The sequence below is a fragment of the Muntiacus reevesi genome, chromosome X, assembly GCF_963930625.1.
Source record: "Muntiacus reevesi chromosome X, mMunRee1.1, whole genome shotgun sequence".
Lineage (NCBI taxonomy): Eukaryota > Metazoa > Chordata > Mammalia > Artiodactyla > Cervidae > Muntiacus > Muntiacus reevesi.
The window spans coordinates 50,729,885-50,753,493 of NC_089271.1; the positions used below are offsets into that span (position 1 = coordinate 50,729,885).

At 45.4% G+C, this 23,609-nt stretch overlaps 2 protein-coding genes across 6 annotated transcripts in view; one reads left to right on the top strand and one right to left on the bottom strand.

The window, feature by feature from the left end:
• Positions 1-2,617: 2,617 nt before the first annotated feature.
• Positions 2,618-23,258, bottom strand: LOC136154459 (uncharacterized). Its single transcript, XM_065916726.1, has 2 exons — positions 22,873-23,258; positions 2,618-3,405 (listed from the first exon to the last, which is right to left on the bottom strand). The coding sequence occupies exons 1-2, from the start codon at positions 23,256-23,258 to the stop codon at positions 2,904-2,906; spliced, it is 888 nt and encodes a 295-aa protein (XP_065772798.1). The 3' UTR covers positions 2,618-2,903.
• LOC136153855 (X antigen family member 5-like) overlaps positions 23,033-23,609 on the top strand; it is a 33,735-nt gene continuing 33,158 nt past the window's right edge. For 4 of the 5 annotated variants that reach the window (XR_010660433.1, XM_065915986.1, XM_065915983.1 and 1 more), the window contains exon 1: positions 23,033-23,305. Coding sequence is in view for 3 of the 5 variants with exons in the window: in XM_065915983.1 (XP_065772055.1) it covers positions 23,257-23,305 (49 nt within the window). In the remaining 2 variants the exon portion in view is untranslated. Of the gene's footprint in view, positions 23,504-23,609 lie in introns of all 5 variants that reach the window. The other variant, XM_065915985.1, reaches the window with a different exon arrangement.

A 23,609-nucleotide genomic window follows, 5' to 3' on the forward strand; every position in this document is an offset into this window, starting at 1 on the left:
AAGTCTCCACTGAAGAACCTGACCGGTGACGTCCGGGTCTGGTCGCCCACTGCCGAAGCCCCCCACGTGCGGGAACGTTACACGTCCTCTTCCTTACCAGACACTCAGGCAGATGGAGGGAAGGGAACGCACCTCAGTCCTGGCGGCAGAAGGAGGATGGATGGAGTTCCGGTGTCTTGGTTACTGCTCTGCTGAGCATCCCTCCTGGGTTGCTGAGCTCAGGCAGGGGGCCTCACACCAGGCTACAGGTATTCCTGTGACCAGAGGTTGGAGCTAAGGGCTGAGATCCGTTACCAGGGAAACGGAAGCTGGGTCCAAGTGATTTGAGAAGAATGGGAAAACAGCTAAGTGGAATTTCAGAGGGAGGGTGGTTTCTGGGAGCCTGTCCAGAGCTATTGACTTGTGGTCACACAATGGGCGCCTGTGAGTCAACACAGAGACACATTAGACATTCTTACAGAATCCATTCTTACAGGAGGAAATCAAAGATGGAAATTTTGCGACTCCACTCTACAGCAAAAGCAGGCTTTCATCATGACCCGCTATGCCTGACAGATATCTTAGGCTGAGGTAAGGGACCACTTGCCCAAATTAATACTAGTTTGAAAACTGACCTTGTGCTTGCTCTGCTGCGTGTTCCTGAATCCAAAGTTTTACAGTTAAAACCCTGCTGTTGTTAGTGAAACTCAGTACATTTTAGTTCTTGTCAGGATCCCTTGTGCCTAGTCGAATACATTTCTAAAACACTGTGGAGATAACTTCATTTGAGAGATCAGAATAGTGCTTCAAACATTAAAGATGGCTGAGAATTGTAGCTGTTGATGTTGATGTAGAAGGATCGGCTGTCAGCGTATCGGCTGTCAGCGTATCTGCTGCCTGTGCTCAGTTGCCGTTTTAAACTGTTTTCTGTGTTATCAAATTAACTCCCATGCTCAGATGAAGACCAAATCAGAACAGGATGCTTATTGGGAAAAATACAGTTAAGTGATCCCTGGTTTGGTGCACACCCATGAAGACCCACCTCCCTAGATGTTCTTTAGGGATCTCTTCCGGATATTCTTTGCCACATTCCCCGGTGATGGGCTTGCACTGCTGTGTCCTGACTCATCGTCTTGTTAAAGACAGGGCTTTCAATCTCTCAGGTGGATTACAGCACCCGGGGTCTCTCGGACATCCAAAAGAGGGTGATGGCCCGTGCTCAGGACACCTTCAGAGCGTGTCTGCAGAACAGGGCCTCTGAGAGGAACGGATCCCCACTTGTGGCAACAGGAAGATCTTGGGTCAGCTTTTTCCAGAGCAGCTCCAGGGGAGTCATGGCTCGGTGAAGATCACACCCAGCAGCATGCCCGAGATTGTGGTTGAAGGAACTGGGTGGATGGCCGTGCCCATCCATGAGACAGGGAACATTGGCCTGGTGCTACTAGCAGGCCTGCAGGGCTGATGGGACATCTGAGTGCAAATGCCCCATACGTCTCGGCCTGTGGGGAATCTGGGGGCCAGCTGAGATGTCCTAGGTAGATTTAGTGATGGGAAAAGCCATTAGCATACAGGGGGATAACGGGCGAAAACAAGTCAGATGGGTAAAAGCTCTGGGGGTAGGGGGGGTGTGACGTGGTCACCCAAGGATCATGTATGGAGTGGAAGAGCACAGGGCAGAGAAGCAGCTGGTATTTTGTTGTTGTTGTTTTTCCTCCACTTGTGCCGGTTGGCTGATTCAAACTGCATCTGAGCCCTTCAGAGAGCCCGTTGTGAGAACTTTCCCCGGACTCATTGACACTTAAAATTACAATAAAATAATATAAGCTGATATATTGAATAATAGTGGACGGAGTGGTCACCCTTGTCTTGCTTCCGATCCTTGAGGAATTCCTGTATGTTTAAAGAGAACTTGATTATGACAGTGAGTTTTGACTTGAAAATCATTCTGTGAAGTGGAAGTGAGAGTGGCTCAGACCTGTGTGATTCTTTAAGACCCCTTGGACTGTAGCCTTCCAGGCTCCTCTGTGCATGGGATTCTCCAGGCAAGAATAATGGAGTGGGTTGCCATTTCCTTCTGCAGAGGATCTTCCCAACCCAGCGATTGAACCTGGCTATCCTGCACTGCAGGCTGACTCCTTACCATCTGAGCCACCTACAGTAATAACATGACAGGGACAAGTGGCAAGCTAAGATCCTGCTGGTTAAGTGATGCTGGACACCACCCAAGAAGCAGATGCCATTACTGCCCTCATTTTATGCCTTTGGGAGCTGTGGCACACAGAGGAAGAGTCAGCTCTCCAGGTTCTCAGGGTTTCTCGGAGAGTGTCCCTAGGTTCAGCTCTCCAGTCTGTCAGACTGTAGTTTGCACACTGGCTTGCAGGATACATTCCCCTCCCCAGTGGAAAGTGAAATAAAATGCTCACTGGGATTGAGGGTAAAACAGCCTGCAATGCTGCGAAAGATTGACGGCAGGAGGAGAAGGGGATGACAGAGGACAAGATGGTTGGATGGCATCACTGACTCAATGGACATGAGTTTGAGCAAGCTCCGGCAGATGGGGAAGGGCAGGGAAGCCTCCTGACGTGCTGCATGCAGTCCATGGGGTCACAAAGAGTCGGGCACGACCGACGGCCTGAAAAACAACAATAATATGTTTATTACAACGAGATACTAAATGAAAGGGGGGCGGGAAGGGAAACTACATAGAAAACGACTCATCCACTCTATCACGATTATGTCACGATAACACATTTAGAACGCAAAGCACCAGGAAGTAATCCGCTGTTACACAGTACAAGTTGCTCAGCTCACTGCAAGGTGAGTCAGGAAGGGACTTCAATCCAGAGTTGACCGACAGAGAAGAGGGCAGGGTAGTGACTCAAAAGAACCATCTTGTTGGGGCCAGGTTGGACAGGACCCGGACGTCACGGATCAGGTCCCTCAGTGGAGAGTTCCAAACGGTTTCGGGGAGATATCTCCCAGCGGACGCAGGCTGGGAGACTGGCACTGTCCTCAATGCTCCCCGGGGCAGGCCCAGAACCAGCCCTCAGCAACTCCAGAGATTCATGGACGCCCTGACTTCTTGCCCGCCTCGCTGTGGTTCTGAGTGCAGGTCCAGCGGAACTCGCGCGGTCCGGGGTGGTTAGCCCGGGCCCCTTCCAGAGGTTCCCTTTCTTTCTCTGGTCCTCAGGGGCATCCCCCATAAGTTTCCCATCTACGTTGTCCAGTCCTCTGCTCCGAAACCAAGCAGGAAGGATCGGTTTTCTTCCGGGCTTGCTGGCATTTTGGTTTCTGTGCACTGCAGGGGGCAGTGTTGCTCCGAGGAGCCGCCTTCCCGTTCCTCCCCCGCCCTTCGGGGTTGAAAAAAGGCTGTAATAAGCGACGGATTGTTTTTCTGAGCTTGCGCCGGTTGGCTGCTTCGAAGTGCTGAGGAAAACGATGAGATACATATTAAGCTAACTGAAAAAGTAACAACAAAGAGAAAATATTAAGCAGGTCAAGGGAAAAGTAGCAAATAACAGAAGAGGGCATCCCCATAAGATTATCAGCTGACTTCTCAGCAGAAACGCTGCAGGCCTGAAGGGAGTGGCATGATGTATTTAAAGTGGAGAAAGGGAAAAACCTACAGCCAAAAACACTCTACCAAGCAAGGCTCTGCTTTCAGATTCAACAGAGGAATCAAAAGACAAGCAAAGACTCAGAGAATTCAACAGGACCACACCAGCTTTAGAACAAAGACTAATGTAACAGCTCTAGGCAGAAACAAAATGCCATGACTAGATTCAAGAGAATTATGAATGGGAAAGCTCGCCAGTAAAGACAAACACACAGTAAACATGGGAACTCATCCACACACAAATATGATATCAAAACCATCAGTTATGAGAGGATTGGAGTACAAATGCAGGATATTGAAAATGCATTTGAAATTAAGAGACCAGTAAAGTTAAACATGTATATATATACTCTTTTACTCAGGCATGTCAGACTCTTTGCAACTCCACGGACTCTCCAGGCTCCTCTGTCCATGGAATTTTTCCAAGCAATAATACTGGAGTGGTTTCCACTTCCACCTCCAGGGGACCTTCCCAACCCAAGAATGAAACCAAAATCTTCTGCATCTCCTTCATTGGCAGAGGGATTCTTTAGCACTGAACCACCATAGAGACATACACACACACACACACACACACACACACACACACATACACACATGTATATATATACATATGTATACATGTGTATATATACATACACACACACGTGTGTGTGTGTGTGTGTATACACACATATATACACACACATATATAGACACACACACACACACACAAACGTGTCTATGTGGTGTGTGTATAGACAGCTAGAACAAAAAAACTCATGATAACCAAACATCTACAATAGATATAGACACACACAAAAAAGGGATCCATTCACAACACTAAAGATAGTCATCAAGTCACAAAAGGAAGTTTAGGACAAACACCTTTAAAACAAACCCAAAACTATTTTTAAAATGGCAATAAGAACACACATGTCAGTGATTAACTTAAATGTAAATGGATGAAATGCTGCATCCTAAAAAAAAGAAAAGAGAGAGAGAGATAACGATTTAAAAAAATGAAGACCCATGTATAATACGGTCTGGGCTTCCCTGGTAGCTCAGCTGGTAAAGAATCTGCCTATAATGCAGGAGACCCCAGTTTGATTTCTGCACTGGGAAGATCCCCTGGAGGAGGGATAGGCTACCCATTACAGTATTCTTGGGCTTCCCTGGTGCCTCAGTCTGTGAAGAATCTGCCTGCAATGCAGGAGACGTGGATTCCATCCCTGGGTTGGGAAGATGACCTGGAAGAGGGCGTGGCAAGCCACTTCAGTATTCTTACCTGGAGAATCCCCATAGACAGAGGAGCCTGGTGGGGTGCAGTCAATGGGCTCGCAAAGAGGCAGACACGACTGAGTGACAAAGCACAGCCCAGCACACACAATACTGTCTACAAGAGACCCATTTTCAAATCTAGGTACACTTACAGACTGAAAGTGAAGGGATGGAAGAAGATTTTCAATGCAAATGGAAATCTAAAGAAACCTGGAGTAGCAATACTCACATCAGACAAATCAGACTTTAACCACTGTTGCAAGATTCAAGGACACCACATAATGATCAATGGATTATTCCAAGAAGAAGACAGAACAATTGTCAATAAATATGCACCCAACATAGGAGCACCTCAATATATAAACAGTCATAAAAGGAGAAAACATCAGCAACACAATAATAGTGGGGCACTTTAGCACTCCACTTTCATCCACGAAGAGCTCATCCAGACAGAAAATCAAGAAGGAAGCACAGCCCCTAAATGACACTTTATACCAGATGTACTTAATTGCTATTTCTAGGCCATTCCATCCAAAAGCAGCAGAATACACTTTCTTCTCATGTGCACATAGAACATTCTTTATAGATCATATCTTGAGTCACATATCAAGCCACATAAATTTTATAAAATTGAAATCATGTCAAGAGTCTTTTCTGATCACAATGCTGTGGGTTTAGAAGTAAACTATAAGAAAAAACTGCAGGAAAAAAAATACAAACACGGGGAGGATTAAACAATGTGCTCCATAGTGTATGTACCAATTTACATTCCCACCAACAGTGCAAGAGCATTCCCTTTCTCCACATCCTCTTCGGCATTTATGTTTTGTAGATTTGTTGATGGTGGCCATTCTGACAAGATTGTACTCGTTGTACTTTTGAATTGCATTTTACTAATAAACAGCAGTGTTGCACATCATTTCATGTATTTGTTGGCCATCTGTATGTCTTCTTTGGAAAAATGCCTGTTTTAGGTCTCCTGCCCATTTCTTGATTGGGTTGTTTATATTTCTGATACGGACCTGCATGAAATGCTTGTATGTTTTTGAGATTAATTCTTTTTCAGTTGCTTCATTTGCAATTGTTTTCTGCCATTCTGAGGATTGTCTTTTCACCTTGTTTACAGTTTCCTTTGCTGTGTAAAAGTCAGACTCGACTAAGCAACTGAACTGAACTAACTTGCTTTGTAAAATACTGTAAGAATAATGAGGTCCCATTTCTTTATTTTTTATTTTATTTCCATTAATGGAAAGAGGATATTGCTAAAATCTTTGTTAGTGTGTTCTGCGGATGTTTTCCTCTAAGAGTTTTATAGTATCTGGTCTTACATTTGGTCTTTAATTCATTTTGAGGTTTTTTTTCCCCCTGTGGTGTTAGTAAGTGTTCTAATTTTTTTATATGTTACTTTTACATGTTACATGTTACTTTTACATGTTACAGTCTAATTTTCACAGTACCACTTATTGAAGATGGTCTTTTCTACATTGTATATTCTTACCTCCTTGGGTATAGATGAGGTGCCCCATAGGTGCATGGATCTATCTCTGGGCTTCCTACTGTGTTCCATTGGTCTTTCTTTTTGTTTCTGCCTAGAGCTGTTACATTAGTCATTGTTGTAACGCTGGTATGGTCCTGTTGAATTCTCTGAGTCTTTGCTTCTCTTTTGATTCCTCTGTTGAATCTGAAAGAAGAGCCTTGTTGGTAGAGTGTTTTTGGCTGTAGGTTTTTCCCTTTCTCCACTTTAAATACATCATGCCACTCCCTTCAGGCCTGCAGCGTTTCTGCTGAGAAGTCAGCTGATAATCTTATGGGGATGCCCGCTTCTGTTATTTGCTACTTTTCCCTTGACCTGCTTAATATTTTCTCTTTGTTTTACTTTTTCAGTTAGGTTAATATGTATCTCAGCATTTTCCTCAGCACTTCGAAGCAGCCAACCAGCGCAAGCGCAGAAAAAAAAAAAAAAAACAAAACCCGTCGCCTATTACAGCCTTTTTTCAACCCCGAAGGGCGGGGGAGGAACGGGCAGGCGGCTCCTCGGGGCAACACTGCCCCCTTCAGTGCACAGAAACCAAAATGCCAGCAAGCCCGGAAGAAAACCGTTCCTTGCTGCTTGGTTTTCTGGCAGAGGACTGGCCAAAGTAGGTGGGAAACTTATGTGGGATGCCCCTGAGGACCAGACGTGCACAGCGACTGTTTCTGGAGGGGGCATCTAGCACATGTGGAGGAGCCCGGACCCAGAACGCGGAAGGAGCAGGGGCACTCCTCCTTGTGACAAAAGCAACGGCATGTCTTTCCCCACACGTCTCACTTGGACATCCGCATTACCTTCCTAAACTGCTTTACTGAGGTATAATCACATACCACAAATCACACCCATCACTTCCAGGGCAGTGACTTTTAGTACCTTCACACAGTGGTGCAGCCACCACCCCAGTGCAGTTGTGGAACACGGCCAGCCCCACAAAATGGTTCCGCGTACCCATCAGCAGTGGATCCCCAACAGGACCTGCAGGCCCAGGCATCCTCTCTGTATTTGCCCTTTCTGGGCATTTCATATCGACGGACTCCTGCAGGAAGTGGCCTTTTGTGTCTGGGCTCTTTCACTTAGCTTAATGCTTTGCAGGCTCACCCACGTGGCAGCAGAAAGCAGAAGTTCATCACTTTTCATCCATCTATGCTATTCCACCATATGGCGACATACAGAATACTTTGTCTACCACTCTCCAGCTGACAAGACTTTTAGGCTGCTCCACTATTTGGAAATTAGAAACAGTGCTGCTGTGAGAGACCTGTAAGGACAAGTATTTGCGTGGACATAGGTTTTGCTTCTCATTTCCCAATGATGTCATTTCTCCTTTTGCACGGTGCACAGGATAGACCCTTCCGGCAGTGTGGAACAGAGGTGGTTGAAGCAGACCTCCTGTCCTTGGTCTGCATCTCAAGCGGCAAGCATTCACTCAGACACTACTACATGTGACGTGACGAGAGCAGGACGGTTCTCGGGGATGTCCTTCAGCACCACGACGACGATCCCTTCTATCCTGAGTTGGTTGACCGTGTTTATTGATTTAGTTATTTACTTATTTGTCATAAACGGGTCTTGAACTGTGTCAAATGCTTTTTCTTTGTCTGTCAAGATGACAGGTGGTTTCCGTCCTTCCTTATATCAATACGCTGTTTCCCATAACTGAAATTGAGTGTTGGTCCAATACTGCAATCCTGGGAAAAATCTTGCACAGCCCTTCGCAAAATGTTTCTCTATTTGGTTTGCTGATACTGTGTTGAGGGTGTATGCATCGCTATTCATGATAGATATGGATCTGTAGCTTTCTGGTGATGTCAAGTCTGGCTTTGGTACCGGGCTAATACTGTGCTTATAGGATGAATGAGGAAATGTTCCCTCCTCCCTGCTGTCTATTCAGGAAGAATCTGTGAAGGATGGGTGCTAGTTCTTCTTCAAACATTTGATAGATTTCACTGATGAAACCAGGAGGCCCAGGACTTCCCTTTGTGGGAAGGTCTTTAAATGAATGGTTCAATATCATTGCTTGCCACAGGTACATTCAGATTTGTTATTTGGCCACTGCATTTAAGCCAACTCCCATCCAGTATTCTCTGGCCTGCTGGTTCCTATGGCTCGGTCTCTGGCCTAGGATTTGACGGGCTACACATCTCTGCACATCACAGGATTCTGGCTCCTACTCTGTAACTGGGGAGAGTATGCTGTCTCAGAAGTGACCCCCAGACCACCAACACCCAATAGGCAGGTTGGGGACACAGACTTTGAGGTGGGAAGAGGGTGGCACTGCTGATATCCTCATTTACAGCCGCCCATCCACCCTCCGGGTGCCCTCTTGCAGTCTGTGGGTAATTCTGCAGTTGGGACTGGCACAGCAAGGACCCAGAGTACCCTGTCCCCTCCCCCACCATGTCCACTTCATCTACCCTGATCCTCCTCACTCCTCTCATCTCCTAGCAACGCAGCCTCACAGGGGATCCGTGACGTACTCGCCACCACATCTAAGGGTGTCAGATCTCCTCTCTGCTTAATGACTCAACTCTCAAGGGCAGGGACTGGCCATGCAATTCCTCCTCACCTCCCCCTCTCAACAGCCAGCCTGGCACGGCATGGAGGGGATGTAACATCAACAGTGAAAACCTTCGTGATTGGCTAAATTGAGGGACTGTGGATGGCACGATCGACCTGGGTTGGCTGCTGGAGTGAGCCCATCGCATCCCACCCTGGGGAACTTGTGCCGGGTGGGGATGACCATCCCTGCCCCAGTGCATTGTGGCTAGCATCAATAAGGTACTAGGACGTACCTTATCCAGACTTGCTGTGCCAGCAGCTGTGGACGGGCACCGAAGTCACCGGGTCTTCTCACTTCACCCCAGCCTTTACGGAGGGTACAGTTGGGGATGCTCTGTCAGGAATAAACCTGCGCTCATATGGCCTATTAGTCTATGACAAAGGAGCCAAGAACATTCATCATGGAAAATGCTGTCTCTTTAATAAATGGTTATGGGAAAACTTGGACCCCTTTCTTACACAACATTCAAAACTCAACAACAACTACAGAAGATTCAAGATGAAATTGTTAGATCTTAAACCATAAAGCTCCTAGAAGAAGACGTAGCCAGGACACTATTTGACACAGGTCTTAGCAATAGTTTTATTGACATGTCTCCTCAGGCAAGAGCAACAAAAGCAAAAATAAACAAATGGGAGTTCATAAAACTAAAAAGCTTTTACAGAGCAAGGGAAACCGTCAACAAAAGAAAAAGGCAACCTGCTGAGTGGGAGAAGATATGAGCAAGTGATACACACCCGAAAAGAGGTAGATATCCAAAACAGCTAAAGGACTCATAGGATGTATTGGGGAAAACACCCAAAACCTGATTTTAAAACGGGGCAAAGCAGTGAATAGACATTTCTGCAAAGAGGTACAGATGGCTAATAGACATATGAAGAGATGCTCAACATCTCCTCATCGGGGATTAGAAAATCAAGACCACAGTGAAGTACTTCCTCATACCTGTCAAGTAGCTATTATCAACAAGACAACAAGTAAGAAATGTTGGCGAGGATGTAGAGAAAAGGAAACCCTCATGCGGTGTTGGTGGAAATGTATATTGGTGCAGCCGCCAAGGAGACAATGAGGGTTTCCTCAAAAACTGAAAACCAGAACTACCATATGATCCAGCAGTTCCACTTCTCGGTATTTTTCTCAAGAATAGAAGAAACATTAGTCACAAAAGATATATGTGCTCCTCTGTCCACTGCAGTGCTATTTACAGCCAAGAGGATCCAAGATCTGGAAGGAACCTAAGTGCCCATCGATACATGAGTCAAAAAGGAAGAAATGGTGTGTACACACACACACACACACACACACACACACACACAGTGGAATATTACTCAGCAATTAAAAAAAGAATGAAATCTTGTCATTGTCGACAACATGGATGGACCTAGAGGGTATGATGCCAAGTGAAACTAGGCACAGAGAGAAAGACAAATTCCACACAGTTTTATTTATATGTGGAACCTCACAAATAAGTAAGAGAGCATGGGAAACGAGACAGAAATAGAGTCAGAGACACAGAGAACAAACTGGTGGTTACCAGAGGAGGAAGGAGTAGGGAGATGTGCAAAACAGGGAAGGGGTAAGGAGATACAAACTTCCAGTTATAAAATAAGTCATGGGAATGGAATGTACATACAGGGAATATAGTCAATAATCTTATAATAAATCTCTGTGGTGGCACATGGGAACCAAACTTATCGTGGCAATTCATTTCATAATGTTTAAAAATATGGAATCACTTTGTTGTGCACTTGAAACAAATATAATATCTTATATCAACGTTGGGCCTCCCCAGTGGCTCAGCGGTAAAGCATCCTCCTGCATTGCTAGAGCTGCAGGAGGCGTGGGTTGGATTCCTGGGTCGGGAAGATCCCCTGGAGGAGGGCATGGCAACCCACTCCAGTATTCTTGCCTGGAGAATCCCATGGACAGAGGAGCCTGGCAGGCTACAGTCATGTGGTCGCAAAGAGTTGGACATGACTGATGTGACTTGGCATGCACGCAGGCATGGCAACTTTACTGAAGAAATAAAGAGTGGGGGCTCTGAATGGAGGATGCCAAGGTTTGTGGGTCACTTTTCCTCTGGCGGCCTATATGACTCTGAGCAATCCTACTGACTTCTCTGTCCTCTGCTTTCTCACCTCATCAATTAGGACTGAAATCTTCCAAAATGACGGGTCTTTGAAGGAGGATTAAATAAGGTGACAGAAAGAAATACACTGAATGTGGTCTGATACCTGGTAAAGGATGAACAACCTTGAAATGCCATGTTCGCCCTGCTAAACGTGCCCACACTGACTAAATTCACGCCTCTGAGTTTCAAGAAGAAAAGCTCCCTTGGGAGACAAGGCCTGCAAGATGGGTTGAGCTCTGAAGCTCTCTGATGAGATCACAAGTTCAGACTCCAATAAATATACCTGTTCTCAAGCGCCTCTGTCTGCAGAAGACTCGTGGATTTCTGCAGAAATACAGCTCTGGGGGCTAGCTGAGAGCACAGACTGACTCACAGACAACAGAATTCATTTTCACTTCGGAAGAATCTCACGGGCACTTGCTGGCTACACCACATTGGGCTCTGAGTGTGGGGAGGAAAAGATTTCATCACTCATGTCTCCTGTAACAAAAAGGGAAGCTATTTGTTATTAGGGGAAAGATGTTTGTGAATGACAGATCCGAGAAAGGTCTTATATTCAGAATATGTAAGGAATTTTAAAATTGCAAAGGACAAAATCCTTTGTGGAGGAGGACAGATCCTTGTGCCAGGGATTGGGGTGTGGGAGAGGAAACCAGAGAGGGGCAGCAGCTGGGTGTTTTTGGGGTGACGGACGTGGCCTGTGTCCTGGTTGTGGTGGTGATCACTGCAATCTCTCCGTGTATCAGAGCCCAGAGAACTGCACACCCAAGGACAAGCAGGCCAGGAATTCCCTGGTGGTTCAGTGGTTAAGAATGTGCTTGCAATATGGTAAAGTAATTCGCCTCCAACTACAATAAATAAAGAAAAAATTTAAAAACTAAAAATAGAATGTGCCTGCCATATAAAATTAACACACAAAAATCCCTTACATTCCTATAAACTCATAGAGAAAAGTCAGAAAGAGTACTTAAGGAAACAATCCCATTCACCATTGCAATGAAAAGAATAAAATACTTAGGAATAAATGTACATAAAAAAATAAGAGAGCTGTATACAGAAAACTGTAAAAAAAAAAAAACAACTGATGAAAGCAATCAAAGTTGACACAGAGAGATGGAGAAATGTACCATGTTCTTGGATTGGAAGAATCAGTATAGTGAAAATGACTCTACTACCCAAAGCAATCTGTAGATTCATCACAATCCCGATCAAACTATCAAAGGTACTTTTCACACAACTAGAACAAATAATTTCTCAGTTTGTAGGGAAACACTAAAGACTCTGAATACGCAAAGCAATCTTGAGAGAGAAGAATGGAACTGGAGGAATCAACCTTCCTTCTTCAGTCTATACTTCAGTCTATACTACAGACTATATTACAAACCTACAATCATCAAGACAGTCATCAAGACAGTATGGCAGAAAGACAGAAATATAGATCAATATAGATCAATGGAACAAAATAGAGAACCCAGAGATAAATCCACACACCTATGCACAGCTTATCTTTGACAAAGGAGGCACAAAGATACAATGGCATAAACAAAGTCTCTTCAACACGTGATGCTGGGGAAAATGCTCAACTACGTGTAAAAGAATGAAACTGGAACACTTTGTAACACCACACAACAAAATAAACTCAAAATGGATTAAAGATCTAAATGTAAGACAAAAAACTCTAAAACTCTTAAGAGGAAACCATAGGCAGAATGTCAGGATGCATTTAACAGGAGGCTTCTGGTGTGCTGTTTTGGATCTGTCAGGAAACCTTTGGCCCTTATTAATTCCTGAGTATTCAGGAATTAAGAGGAGAGACACGCCTTTCCTGGGACTAAGGAATCCAGGCATTTCCTTTCTTAGTTTCCCATTATGGTGATAAGTACCCTCTTCTCTCTTTAATAGGGATCACCTTGTGTTTTGTAAGTCTGGATTTTAATCTTTATCTTTGCTGAGAATAACTACCTTGTAAGACAGTATATATGTCCATGCCATGTTGATTAAAACACCTTTGCTCCATCAGAGCTTTGGTCCCTGTGTCTGTCTTTCTTTCCTTCTTTCTCTCTCTCTCTATCTCTCTATTTCCGGCTGATTCCCTGGAGCGCGGAAGCCAGCTGCATAACCCAGGGACTATTAGCCTCTTTCCTTCTTTCACTCTCTCATTGTCAACTTGGGACCACCAGGTTCTGGTCCATTAAAGGACCAACAACAGAACACTCTCTGACATAAATCACAGCAAGATCCTCTATGGCCCACCTCCCAGAGTAATGGAAATAAAAACACAAACAAACAAAAGGGACCAAATTTAACTTAAATGCTTTCGCACAATGAAGGAAACTATAAGCAAGGTGAAAAGACAGACTTCAGAATGGGAGAAAATAATAGCAAATGAAACAACTGACAAAGAATGAATCTCCAAAATATACAAGCAGCCCATGCAGCTAAATACCACAAAAACGAACCACCCCATAAAAAGTGGGCAGGAGATCTAAACAGACATTTCTCCAAAGACTTAGAGATGGCTACGAAACACATGAAGAGATGCTCAACATCACTCATTATTAGAAAACTGCAAATCAAAACCACAATGAGGTATCATCTCACACAGGTCAGAATGGCCATCATCAAAAAGTCTACAAACAATAAATGCTGGAGATGGTGTGGAGAAAAGGGAACCTTCTTCCACTCTTGGTGGGAACGCAAACTGGTACAGCCACTATGGAGAACAGAGTGGCGATTCCTTAAAACACTGGGAACAGAACTGCCACACGACTGAGAAATCCCACTGCTGGGCATACACCTCGAGGAAACCAGAAGTGAACAGACACATGTAGCCCAATGTTCCCTGCAGCACGATTTACAACACCTAGGACATGGAGGGAACCTAGACGTCCATCGGCAGATGAATGGATGAGGAAGTTGTGGTACGTATACACAATGGAATATTACTCAGCTATAAAAAGGAAGACATTTGAATCAGTGCTAATGAGGTGGATGAACCTGGAGCCTGTTATACAGAGAGAAGTCAGTCAGAAAGAGAAAGACAACACTTCTATTAATGCATATTTAAGGAACTTAGAAAGGCGGTAGCAACGATTCTACATGCAGGGAAGCAACGGAGACAGAGACGTACAGAACATACTTTTCGACTCGGGGAGAGAAGGCGAGGGTGGGATGATTTGAGAGAAGAGCAGTGAAACATATACATTCCCATATGTAAAACAGATGACCAGTGCAACTTCAATGCATGAAGCAGGGTACCCAAAGCCAGTGCTCTGGGACAACCCAGAGGGATAGGGTGGGGAGGGAGGTGGGACGGGGGTTCAGGAGGGGAGGACACATGTATACCTGCGGCTGATTCATGATGATATATGGCAAAAGACATCACAATATGGTATAGTAATTATTTTCCGATTAAAATAATGATTAAAAAAATAAAACAGAACCCACCTGCCAATGCAACGGGGCAGGCGTTCGGTCCGTAGTTCAGGAAGATTCCACGTGTCCCAGGACAACTAAGACTGTGGGTAACTACTGAACCCACCTGCGTCGACTTCTGAAGCCCTTCGAGCCTACAGTCCATGCTCCGCAAAAAGAGAAGTCTCTGAAATGAGAAGCGCATGCACCGCCACTAGAGAGTAGTCCTCCTTCTCCACAACTAGAGAAAGCCTCGTGCAGCAACAAAGACTCAATGCAGCCACCAATAAATAGATGAACAATAAGAAAGAAAACCGGGCCAATCTTACTGTATGTTCATTTGAAAAATCCAATGGTAGGTACCGAAGTAGGTGAATCTCTCTAGATGCTTTGAATGATCATATCCTGGCTGAAGCTAATAAAAAACACATCACAGGCTATATTAAAATTTTAGATCAGCTTCCCAGGCACTGCTCTTTTCTAAAGAGCTACTTTTCTCAGAGAACTGTTACTTAGGAACTTTAGTCACCGGAACTGGGGTGTCCACCACATTCAAGGGCAGAAAGCAAATAACATTAGGAAGACACTGTTCAAATCCATGAGTTTATGAGTTGCCTGTGACCACCGGCTAGAATGAACACACATCCCAGAGTCTCCTCACATTTCAGGAACTGAAACCTGTATTTCAACCACTTAGTTCAGTTCTTTAAGGCCACTGCTACCCCCTTAAACAAACATTTGGTGTGAAATACGTGGAAAATGACCTTAACCCAATTCACTGCCAACCTTCTGTCACATGTCACAAGGAGTCTGTCATGATATTTCCTCACCTAGAAAGCCAATTCTCAGATAAAGAAAAGAATTCACACACACACACCCCTTGTGAAGAAATACTGAGATTTTAGAAACTGACGCACAACTAACCCATGGTTCATCGTTCTTTTCTCTCGTCTCCCTCCATCCACTCTGAGAAATGAATATTTGGCCATGCTGTCTGATTTACCACCAAGTTGCTCATACCACACACAGGATGTTGTTACAAGTGAGCCTAAACAAGGCATTGATACCAGCCAGCCCTACTGAAGTCGGCTACCTGGGGGCAGGGAGGTGGCCGGGGCAATAAAGTCATCATCTCATTTCCTTCATCACCCTACCCCATTTCATTCCCTGCAGTCACTTGGCCCAAACGAATAAAGATCTCGCACCAAATCGCTGCTTAAATGACCACTGCCTCAAGTTTCCTTCGTTATCTCACAAGGCTTCTGAGGCCAGGGAACAGATTTGACCTGAGATGAGTAAAGCTAGAGAGACAGCCCATTGGCCAGAGATTCTGTTTGGGAGGTGATGTCTCTCAGTATACTCTTTACGACCCCATGGACCAAGGCCCGCCAGGCTCCTCGGTCCAGGGGATTCTCCAGGCGAGAATACTGGAGTGGATTGCCATGCCCTCCTCCAGGGCACCTTCCCGACCCAGGGATTGAACCCAGGTATCCTAATTCCCCTGCATTGCAGACAGATTCTCTACCACTGAGCCGCTGGGGAAACCCATGACGAATCTAGACCACATATTTAAAAGCAGAGACGTCACTTTGCTGACAAAGGTCTGCAGAGTCAACACGGTGGTTTTTCCAGTAGTCGTGTACAGATGTGTGAGTTGGATCATTAGGAAGGTTGAGTGATGCATTCGAATTGTCGTGCTGGAGAGATGACCCTTTAGAATCCCTCGGACACTAAGGAGAACTACTCTGCCCATCCTAAAGGAAATGAATACTGAATACTCTGAATACTCACTGGAAGGACTGATGCTGAAGCTGCAATACTTTGGCCACCTGATGAGAATAGCTGACTCATTGGAAAACACTCTAGTGCTGGAAAAGATCGAAGGCAGGAGGAGAAGGTGGAGACAGAGGGTGAGATGGTTAGATAGCATCACCAACACATGGACATTAATTTGATCAAACTCAGGGAGATAGTGTACGACAGAGGAACCTGGCGTGCTGCAGGCCATGGGCTCGTTAACAGTCGGACATGACTGAGTGACTGAACCACGACCTCCACCTTCCCTTTGAACTTCCCTAAGGTGCCACCACCCCACACTCAGCGGGGCTAAGAAGCTTTCTGTGTGTGTCAGTGGTGAAGGCTGACACTTAATGTCTTCACACACTCAGCGCCCCCTGCTTAGGGTTGATGGCGGGTCCTTAACGCTCATCACTCCCTCCCAGAGCTCAGACCAGGGAGCCTCCTCACAACAGTCATGGAGCACATACCCTGCTACAGAAATGGGAGTTGTAGGTCTTTACCCCTCTCAATGTGTTTTCTCCCTTTACATTCACTTCCACATTTCTTCCTTAAGTCACCGAATCCAACCCTGCTCATCCCCAACTGGTCCCTCTAAGAAGCTGCACCTGCATCTCTAGCCCATCTCTAGCACCACATGCACAGGGAGAGTGCATGTTCGCCCTGCGCCATGTATCTTCTTTCTCCATTCTCTTCGGAATCTGTCGACTCCCAGGTATCACAAAAGGGCTCCAGATCGCCCACAAAGGGGGCAGTGCTGCAGGGGAGGCTGTGACTCTCATCCACAGCCTGGGTCAAAGCAGGACTGTGTTACAAGTGCCATAAGCTGCCCCACTGCATCATGAGAGCCAAAAGAGCCAAGGTCTGAAAGTCCTAACACAGACATTTCCGTGGACAGAACACCAGTGTCTTCCTCGGAACCTATGAGCTGTTTCCTGGTTTGGGCCTATGGCGTCACTGACCTTTCTCACAAGGCTTGTAGGCTTAGCTAGCCTTCCATCAGGACCTCTCTACTCCCCACAGACCCCCACCTGCCGTACCAAACACATCACTTCTGAGATCAGTGCGCCGATTGGGTTTCACTTGGCAGGGATACCAACACAATTTTTTTATGCTGAAACCTCAAGACACCTGAGAAGGAGTCTTCAGAAAGTCCATTTTCCAACTATAATAGAAAAACTGCCTATGTAACAATGAAGATACAACAAATTACAATACTAATAAAATGTTACCTGAAAATTATCTAGAATGTCACACTTCAGAGAAAAAAACTTAGTATGTGGTCTATTGCCTTACAGGTTTTGATCTCTGCATTTAAGAAAATTACCAGGTGGGGGAAGTAATGTCTTTATGATATTGTATCTGTTGCTCTGTCTGTGTATCATTATATTATACTATGGTTATGCTAATTTCTATAATGATGAGGGTGCTCCACTAATGTTGGTCAGAGGAAACACCCCATGGTCTTTCACGCACTTAGGAGACACTGTGTTTGATCCATACTCAGATCCATAGTAATGTTTCATGTGGATGGACATGTTGATCTGCCTTTTGATCCAGAGTACACCAGACACTGCACTGTATTCCAGATTGAGGGTCAGATCCCACACCTGGCTGTTTCTCTCTGGTCTGGGCACCAATCTGACTCAGCTCGTGGCAGCTAGGTGACTTTGTGCAGATGCATTCACCCATTAACATCTACGTGTCTCTGATCCTCAGCTGACAAAATGGATGATAGCATTACAGATGCTTACCTCACAGTGTTGCTAAGAGTACTCAAAGACTTCATTATGCGTATATGTACGGACAGCTACGCCCGGTGCAGAAGGGGAGCACTTCTTCCTGTGTCTCTTCACTTCTGTTTCCTCTTGTACTAGCAGCCCCCTGTCCCTGCCCCCACGCGTTCACCTTCCCCACCCCTACTCTGATCTCTCTCCCCTGTGTCCCTGTCCTCAGACTCTCTATCCCAAAACACAGCTGAACATCTCCTCACGATTTACCCCAGAAAATACCCATACCATCACCCTTGGATTAAACAATCATGAATATTAGCAGAAAAAATAAACACAATAAACGGGCAGTGTAAAGACTACAGAAGAAATAAAGCATTCCTGATGAACGTCTGACTGCTAATATTTTCATAACTTCATCAGATAAAGATCTTCAGAATTTGATATACGAGAATTAGATTTGATAAACAATGTCAGAAAAGGTAATGCAATGTGGTTCCTTAAAGAAGACCTAACAAAATGGGGGCACATGGTGTGTTTATGGGTTGAAAAATTCAATATAATTAGGATGTCAGTAGTCCCCATACACATCCATCAATTTCATACAATTCCAGTCAGAAATTCCAGCAGGACTTTTTTGTAGATAGAGACTAACTGAATGTAAAATTTGTGTGGTAAGGCAAATGATCTAGAATAGATAATGATTCTGAAATACAACACTGGAGGCGTAACACTAACTTGAAGTTTACTTTGCAGCTTCAACCAAAAGTTGTAAGCAACTATGTGTCTATGAAGGGATGAATGGATATAGAAAACGTGGTGACACCAGTCAGAACGGCCACCATCAAAAAGTCTACAAACAACAAATGCTGGTTAGGGTGTGGAGAAGGGCAACCCTCTTACACAGTGGGTGGGAATGCAAACTGGTATAGCCACTATGGAGAACAGTGTGGGATTCCTTTAAAAACTGGGAATAGACCTGCCATGTGACCCAGCAATCCCACTGCTGGGCATACACCCTGAGGAAACCAGAAGTGAAACAGACACATGGACCCCAATGTTCACCGCAGCACGGTTTACAATAGCCAGGACATGGAAGCAACATAGATGCCCACTGGCACACGAACGGAGAAGGACGTTGTGGTACATATACAATGGAATATTACTCAAGTATAAAAAGGAACGCATTTGAGTCAGTTCTAATGAGGTGGATGAACCTGGAGCCTATGACACAGAGTGAAGTAAGTCAGAAAGAGAAACAGAAATATTGTGTATTAACACTTACATACGGAATTTAGAAAGACACTACCAATGACCGTACATGCAGGGCAGCAAAATAGACAGTGTTACGCACCATGCATGAAGCAGGGCACTCAAAGCCGGTACCCTGCAACAACCCAGAGGGACAGGGTGGGGAGGGAGGAGGGAGGGGGGTTCAGGATGGGGGCTCACATGAAGCCCTATGGCCAATTCATGTTGATGTATGACAAAAACATCACAATACTGTAAAGGAATTATCATCCAATTAAAATAAATTTGAAAAGAGAAAATCTGAGATATAAAATGGAATATTATTCAGTCACAAAGAAGAAAATTCTGCCTTTTGCAACAACATGAATGGACTTCAAAGGCTTTATGCTAAGTGAAATAAGGGAAAGAGAGAAAGACATACATTGTATGCTCTCACTTATATGCAGAACCTAAAAAAGTCAAACTTACAGAAATTTCCAAGAGTTTCGGATGGTGGTTCCAGGGTCTGCACAAAATATTGAATACAGGGTACAAACTTCCAGGTATGAGATGAATAATTTGCATGGATCCAATGTATAGCATGGTGAATATAATTAACAAAACTGTGTAATACAGTGAAAGCTAAGAGGGTAGATCTGAGATGTTATTTCCTCAACAATTTTTAAAAAGGATTATGTGAGGGGATAGAGTGCCAACCCTGCTGTGGTAATCATTTTGCCAAATATGTGTGTATCAAATCATCACATTGGCATCTTAAACTTACAGATTATGTCAATAATACCTCAAAGAAGGTGGAAAACATAAGAGAGTCCTAAGTGTGTCTGGTGGGAGAGCCCTCAAGCTGTATTCTGTGTCCCTCTGACATCTACAAATCGTTCTTGAACTTTGCCTTGTTACTGACATGACAAGGTGAACCAGGCTCATTTCCTTTCCTTCCTCAGTGTGGGAACCCATCATTTAGTGGAGAAAGGTGTTCAGAAGCTAGGATCTGGGGATTGGTGTAACTGTTGCCATTGGAATGCTGCTGTTTTCAGTAACTTGGGAATATATGTGTGTACACAATCACACACACAGACACACAGACACACATCTATAATTATATATCAGTCTACCCATATATGCACACATATCGAATACAAGAAGTTTGCGTGGAGACCTTTAATTCCAGTAGAATTCTTGAGAATTTGTTCTAGTTGACTTCCTTTCTATACTGGAAATTCCCTTTTCCAAAAATGAAAGACGTGGCTCTCGGCATTCTTATCTATTTGCTGAGTTAATGAATCCCAATGCATGTAAGTGATCCCTCCTCCACAAAAGGGTCCTCCTCACAATCTATGCAGAACCATCCCTTGTCCTTGACTTCCACACCTCACTCAACCTTGAATCCATGAAGCAGTTAGCCTCCTTCCCATCCAATCCCCAGGGATATCCTTCTTTCCACCTTGGGCTCTGACTCTCCAGGCAGGGATGGCCCTTTAGACATACACATGCCTTGCCTGGCAACATCTAACAGCTTTAGGACTGACTTGCTCAGGCACAAAAAAGGGAAGGAAAAGAAAGGGTAGGGACAGAAAAAGGTGACTATGTCCTCATACAGTCAGCCAATCAACGTGAACTGGGCCAAACCCGAGCAATGAGATGAAGCCAGTCATTTCTGCTATTTTTTTCTCATTGTCCTCCAACTTCCCTTCCTGCCTCTGTCCTTTGCCCCAGTTCCTTCTTCCTTCTTAAGTCCTGCCCTCCATCAAAAGTACCAATGTTACAGGGCATGATTCCCACATTAAAACTGGTCTCTGCTGCTTGGCTGACATTCAGTGTGACATCCCTGCAGCTGGGACACTCAAACTCTCTCTCTCTCATGATGGACCAGAAGGTCTCACTCCTAACTTAAGGGATAGGAAGGAGAGAAGGGGCAGGGCACACGTTGGAGCCCTCAGTCCTTCATCTGTGAAATGCGGATGATCACAAATTGTGACAGAAACAGAGACAGCAGCAACCAGACCCCTTTCAATGGGTGCTACATGCCAAACCAAGTGCATCACAGGACTCCTTTACTTTCAAGAGCACGCCAAGTAGATTTCCATGCCAGCAGAGTTGCATTTGTTGTTCCTTCTGCCTGGAATGCTCGTCCCTTAGATAACCCCATAGCCTGCTCCCTCACTTCCTCCAGATCTCTGCTTAGTTGCCTTCTTGCAAGGAGACTTTCCCTCCTTACCTTGAACAAAATAAGAACATCATACCTTTCCCCTGATCTAGCATTATCTTTCTTCATAGTGCCTGCCACCCTTGATTTATTTACTGACCACCAAGTCTTTCAAAGGAGAGACTTGGTCAGTTCTGTCCTGACACAAACTCCTCCAACAGTGCTCAGGTATATGGCAGGTGCTCAGAAAACAGTTGCTGAAGGAGAGTCTGGAGCCAGGCAACACACATTGCTAACATGCACAGGTACCCTCCAAGACACGCACTGGCCCCATTGTAATAATTATGAACAACCTGAGATTCCAGGAGACAACTGATACACTCAACAACACACAGTCAGCATGTCAGGTTCCAGGCCTCAGAATCATATCTGCCAGCTTCCAAATCCTCAGTTCCTGGACAGAGACCTCACAGCCAAGAACATAAGAAGTTTTATTTCTGACACAGAGACTCCAGACAGCTCAGATTGATACCCAGAGACACCAAAAAGAGCTCACTGAATCTCTGCACAGAGAGCACACAACTCCTCTCAGACCCTCAAACACAACTGAGACCATCACCATACACGCTGTGACAAAGACCCTCCAAACAGGCCGAAGTATTCAAGACAGAAACAAAGGAGAACTGCACAGATACTTCACACCATGCAGACTGACTCCCAAACCACTCGACACTTACCAACCTAATACAAAAACCCTAAACGGATAGACAGAACCTTTAATATCTCAAGAACATCATATCTAGATAAAGTCCCCAGACAAATGGAAAACCTGCACCCTGTGCACAGATCCCCAAGCAGTTGAGACTTTAAACCTTTAGAAAAACCCATCCTTAAAGCAGCTCAGAGACATCACAACTTGGGACCAGAATCAAAAACACAGAGGTCTCACAATCTCATGTGCACACGCCTACACAGAGATCTCACACCCAGGGACTGAAAGGCCAGAAAGCTCCAAGAGTGCACACCCCGGAATACAGGCACACACATCCTAGGGGCTTTGTATTATGGCTCACAAAATCCACTCAGATCAAACATCCCATCAATCACGACCCCGCCCAAAGGCTCAAGGAGATCAAATGTACCCAAACAGCACCTGTGTTGTCACACGTAGCGATACACGAGCCCAGGCTCCCAGGCACAGGTTAGTCTCCAGGGAGAGACAGCTAACTCAGAGACCTCTCCCTGGACATGAATTGCATGCATTTGTGCGAATATCCGTGCGCTGCCACACAATCCAGTCTGAGCGAGAACTAAACAAGACCGAAATGCCGTCACCACGCACAGCCAGCGACTGCGCCAAACCTCGCCACTATCCAGGGCAGCTATTCGACCCCGTCGGGAAAAGCAATACAACTCGGAGAAAAACTGTATGCTCTAAAAAGCCGCGAACGGCAACATGCCTCTCGTCCTCAGGTTCAGCTCTGCCATCCCAGTGCCTATAACAGCCAGCCAGCCAACTGGAACTGGGCCGGAGACGAAGCAGGGCGGGAGACGAAGCAGGGCGGGAATCGCGGGACTTCCGGCGCCTATGCGCGCCCCGGAAGAGCTCATTCTGGCGATCTCGCGGAGACCAATCAATGCCCAGAATGCTCCCTGACGCCAGACCCAAAACAGGCAGCTCAGCTCGCTCCGTAGCCGTCCCCCCTTGGATGTAACCATGTAGAAACGAATGGGTGGAATTGGAAAAGAGACGAGGACAGCTGCAGCTTAATACCGGTGTCCACTCGGACTCAGATGCTGCGGGAAGCCGGAATGGAGCGAATGGGGATGGAGCCAGTGGTGCCATGGGTGCCTCCGCTGGGAACCCTGGTCGATGCCCGACGCGGTTTAAAGGTACTCTCTGTGTTGTCATACGCGCTCCTGAATGGTACCTTCCAGAGTGGGTGGTTCTACCGCTATCCCTCAGTGCCGCATCCCAGGACCGAACTGTTTCATCTCGTGCGCCCCTTGGTGGTGAGCCTGGGGAACAGCCGATGTAGATACCCGTGGACCGTTAGAGGATGGATGATCCTCCAAGGGTGGAAAGGCAAGGTGAGGATGAAATCCCCGCCGATTGCTGCAATCTTGGACTCAGAAAAATGTCTCCATAAACTGAAGATTACTTCTCTGTAGTGGCCACTAACATAACAGGATGCAT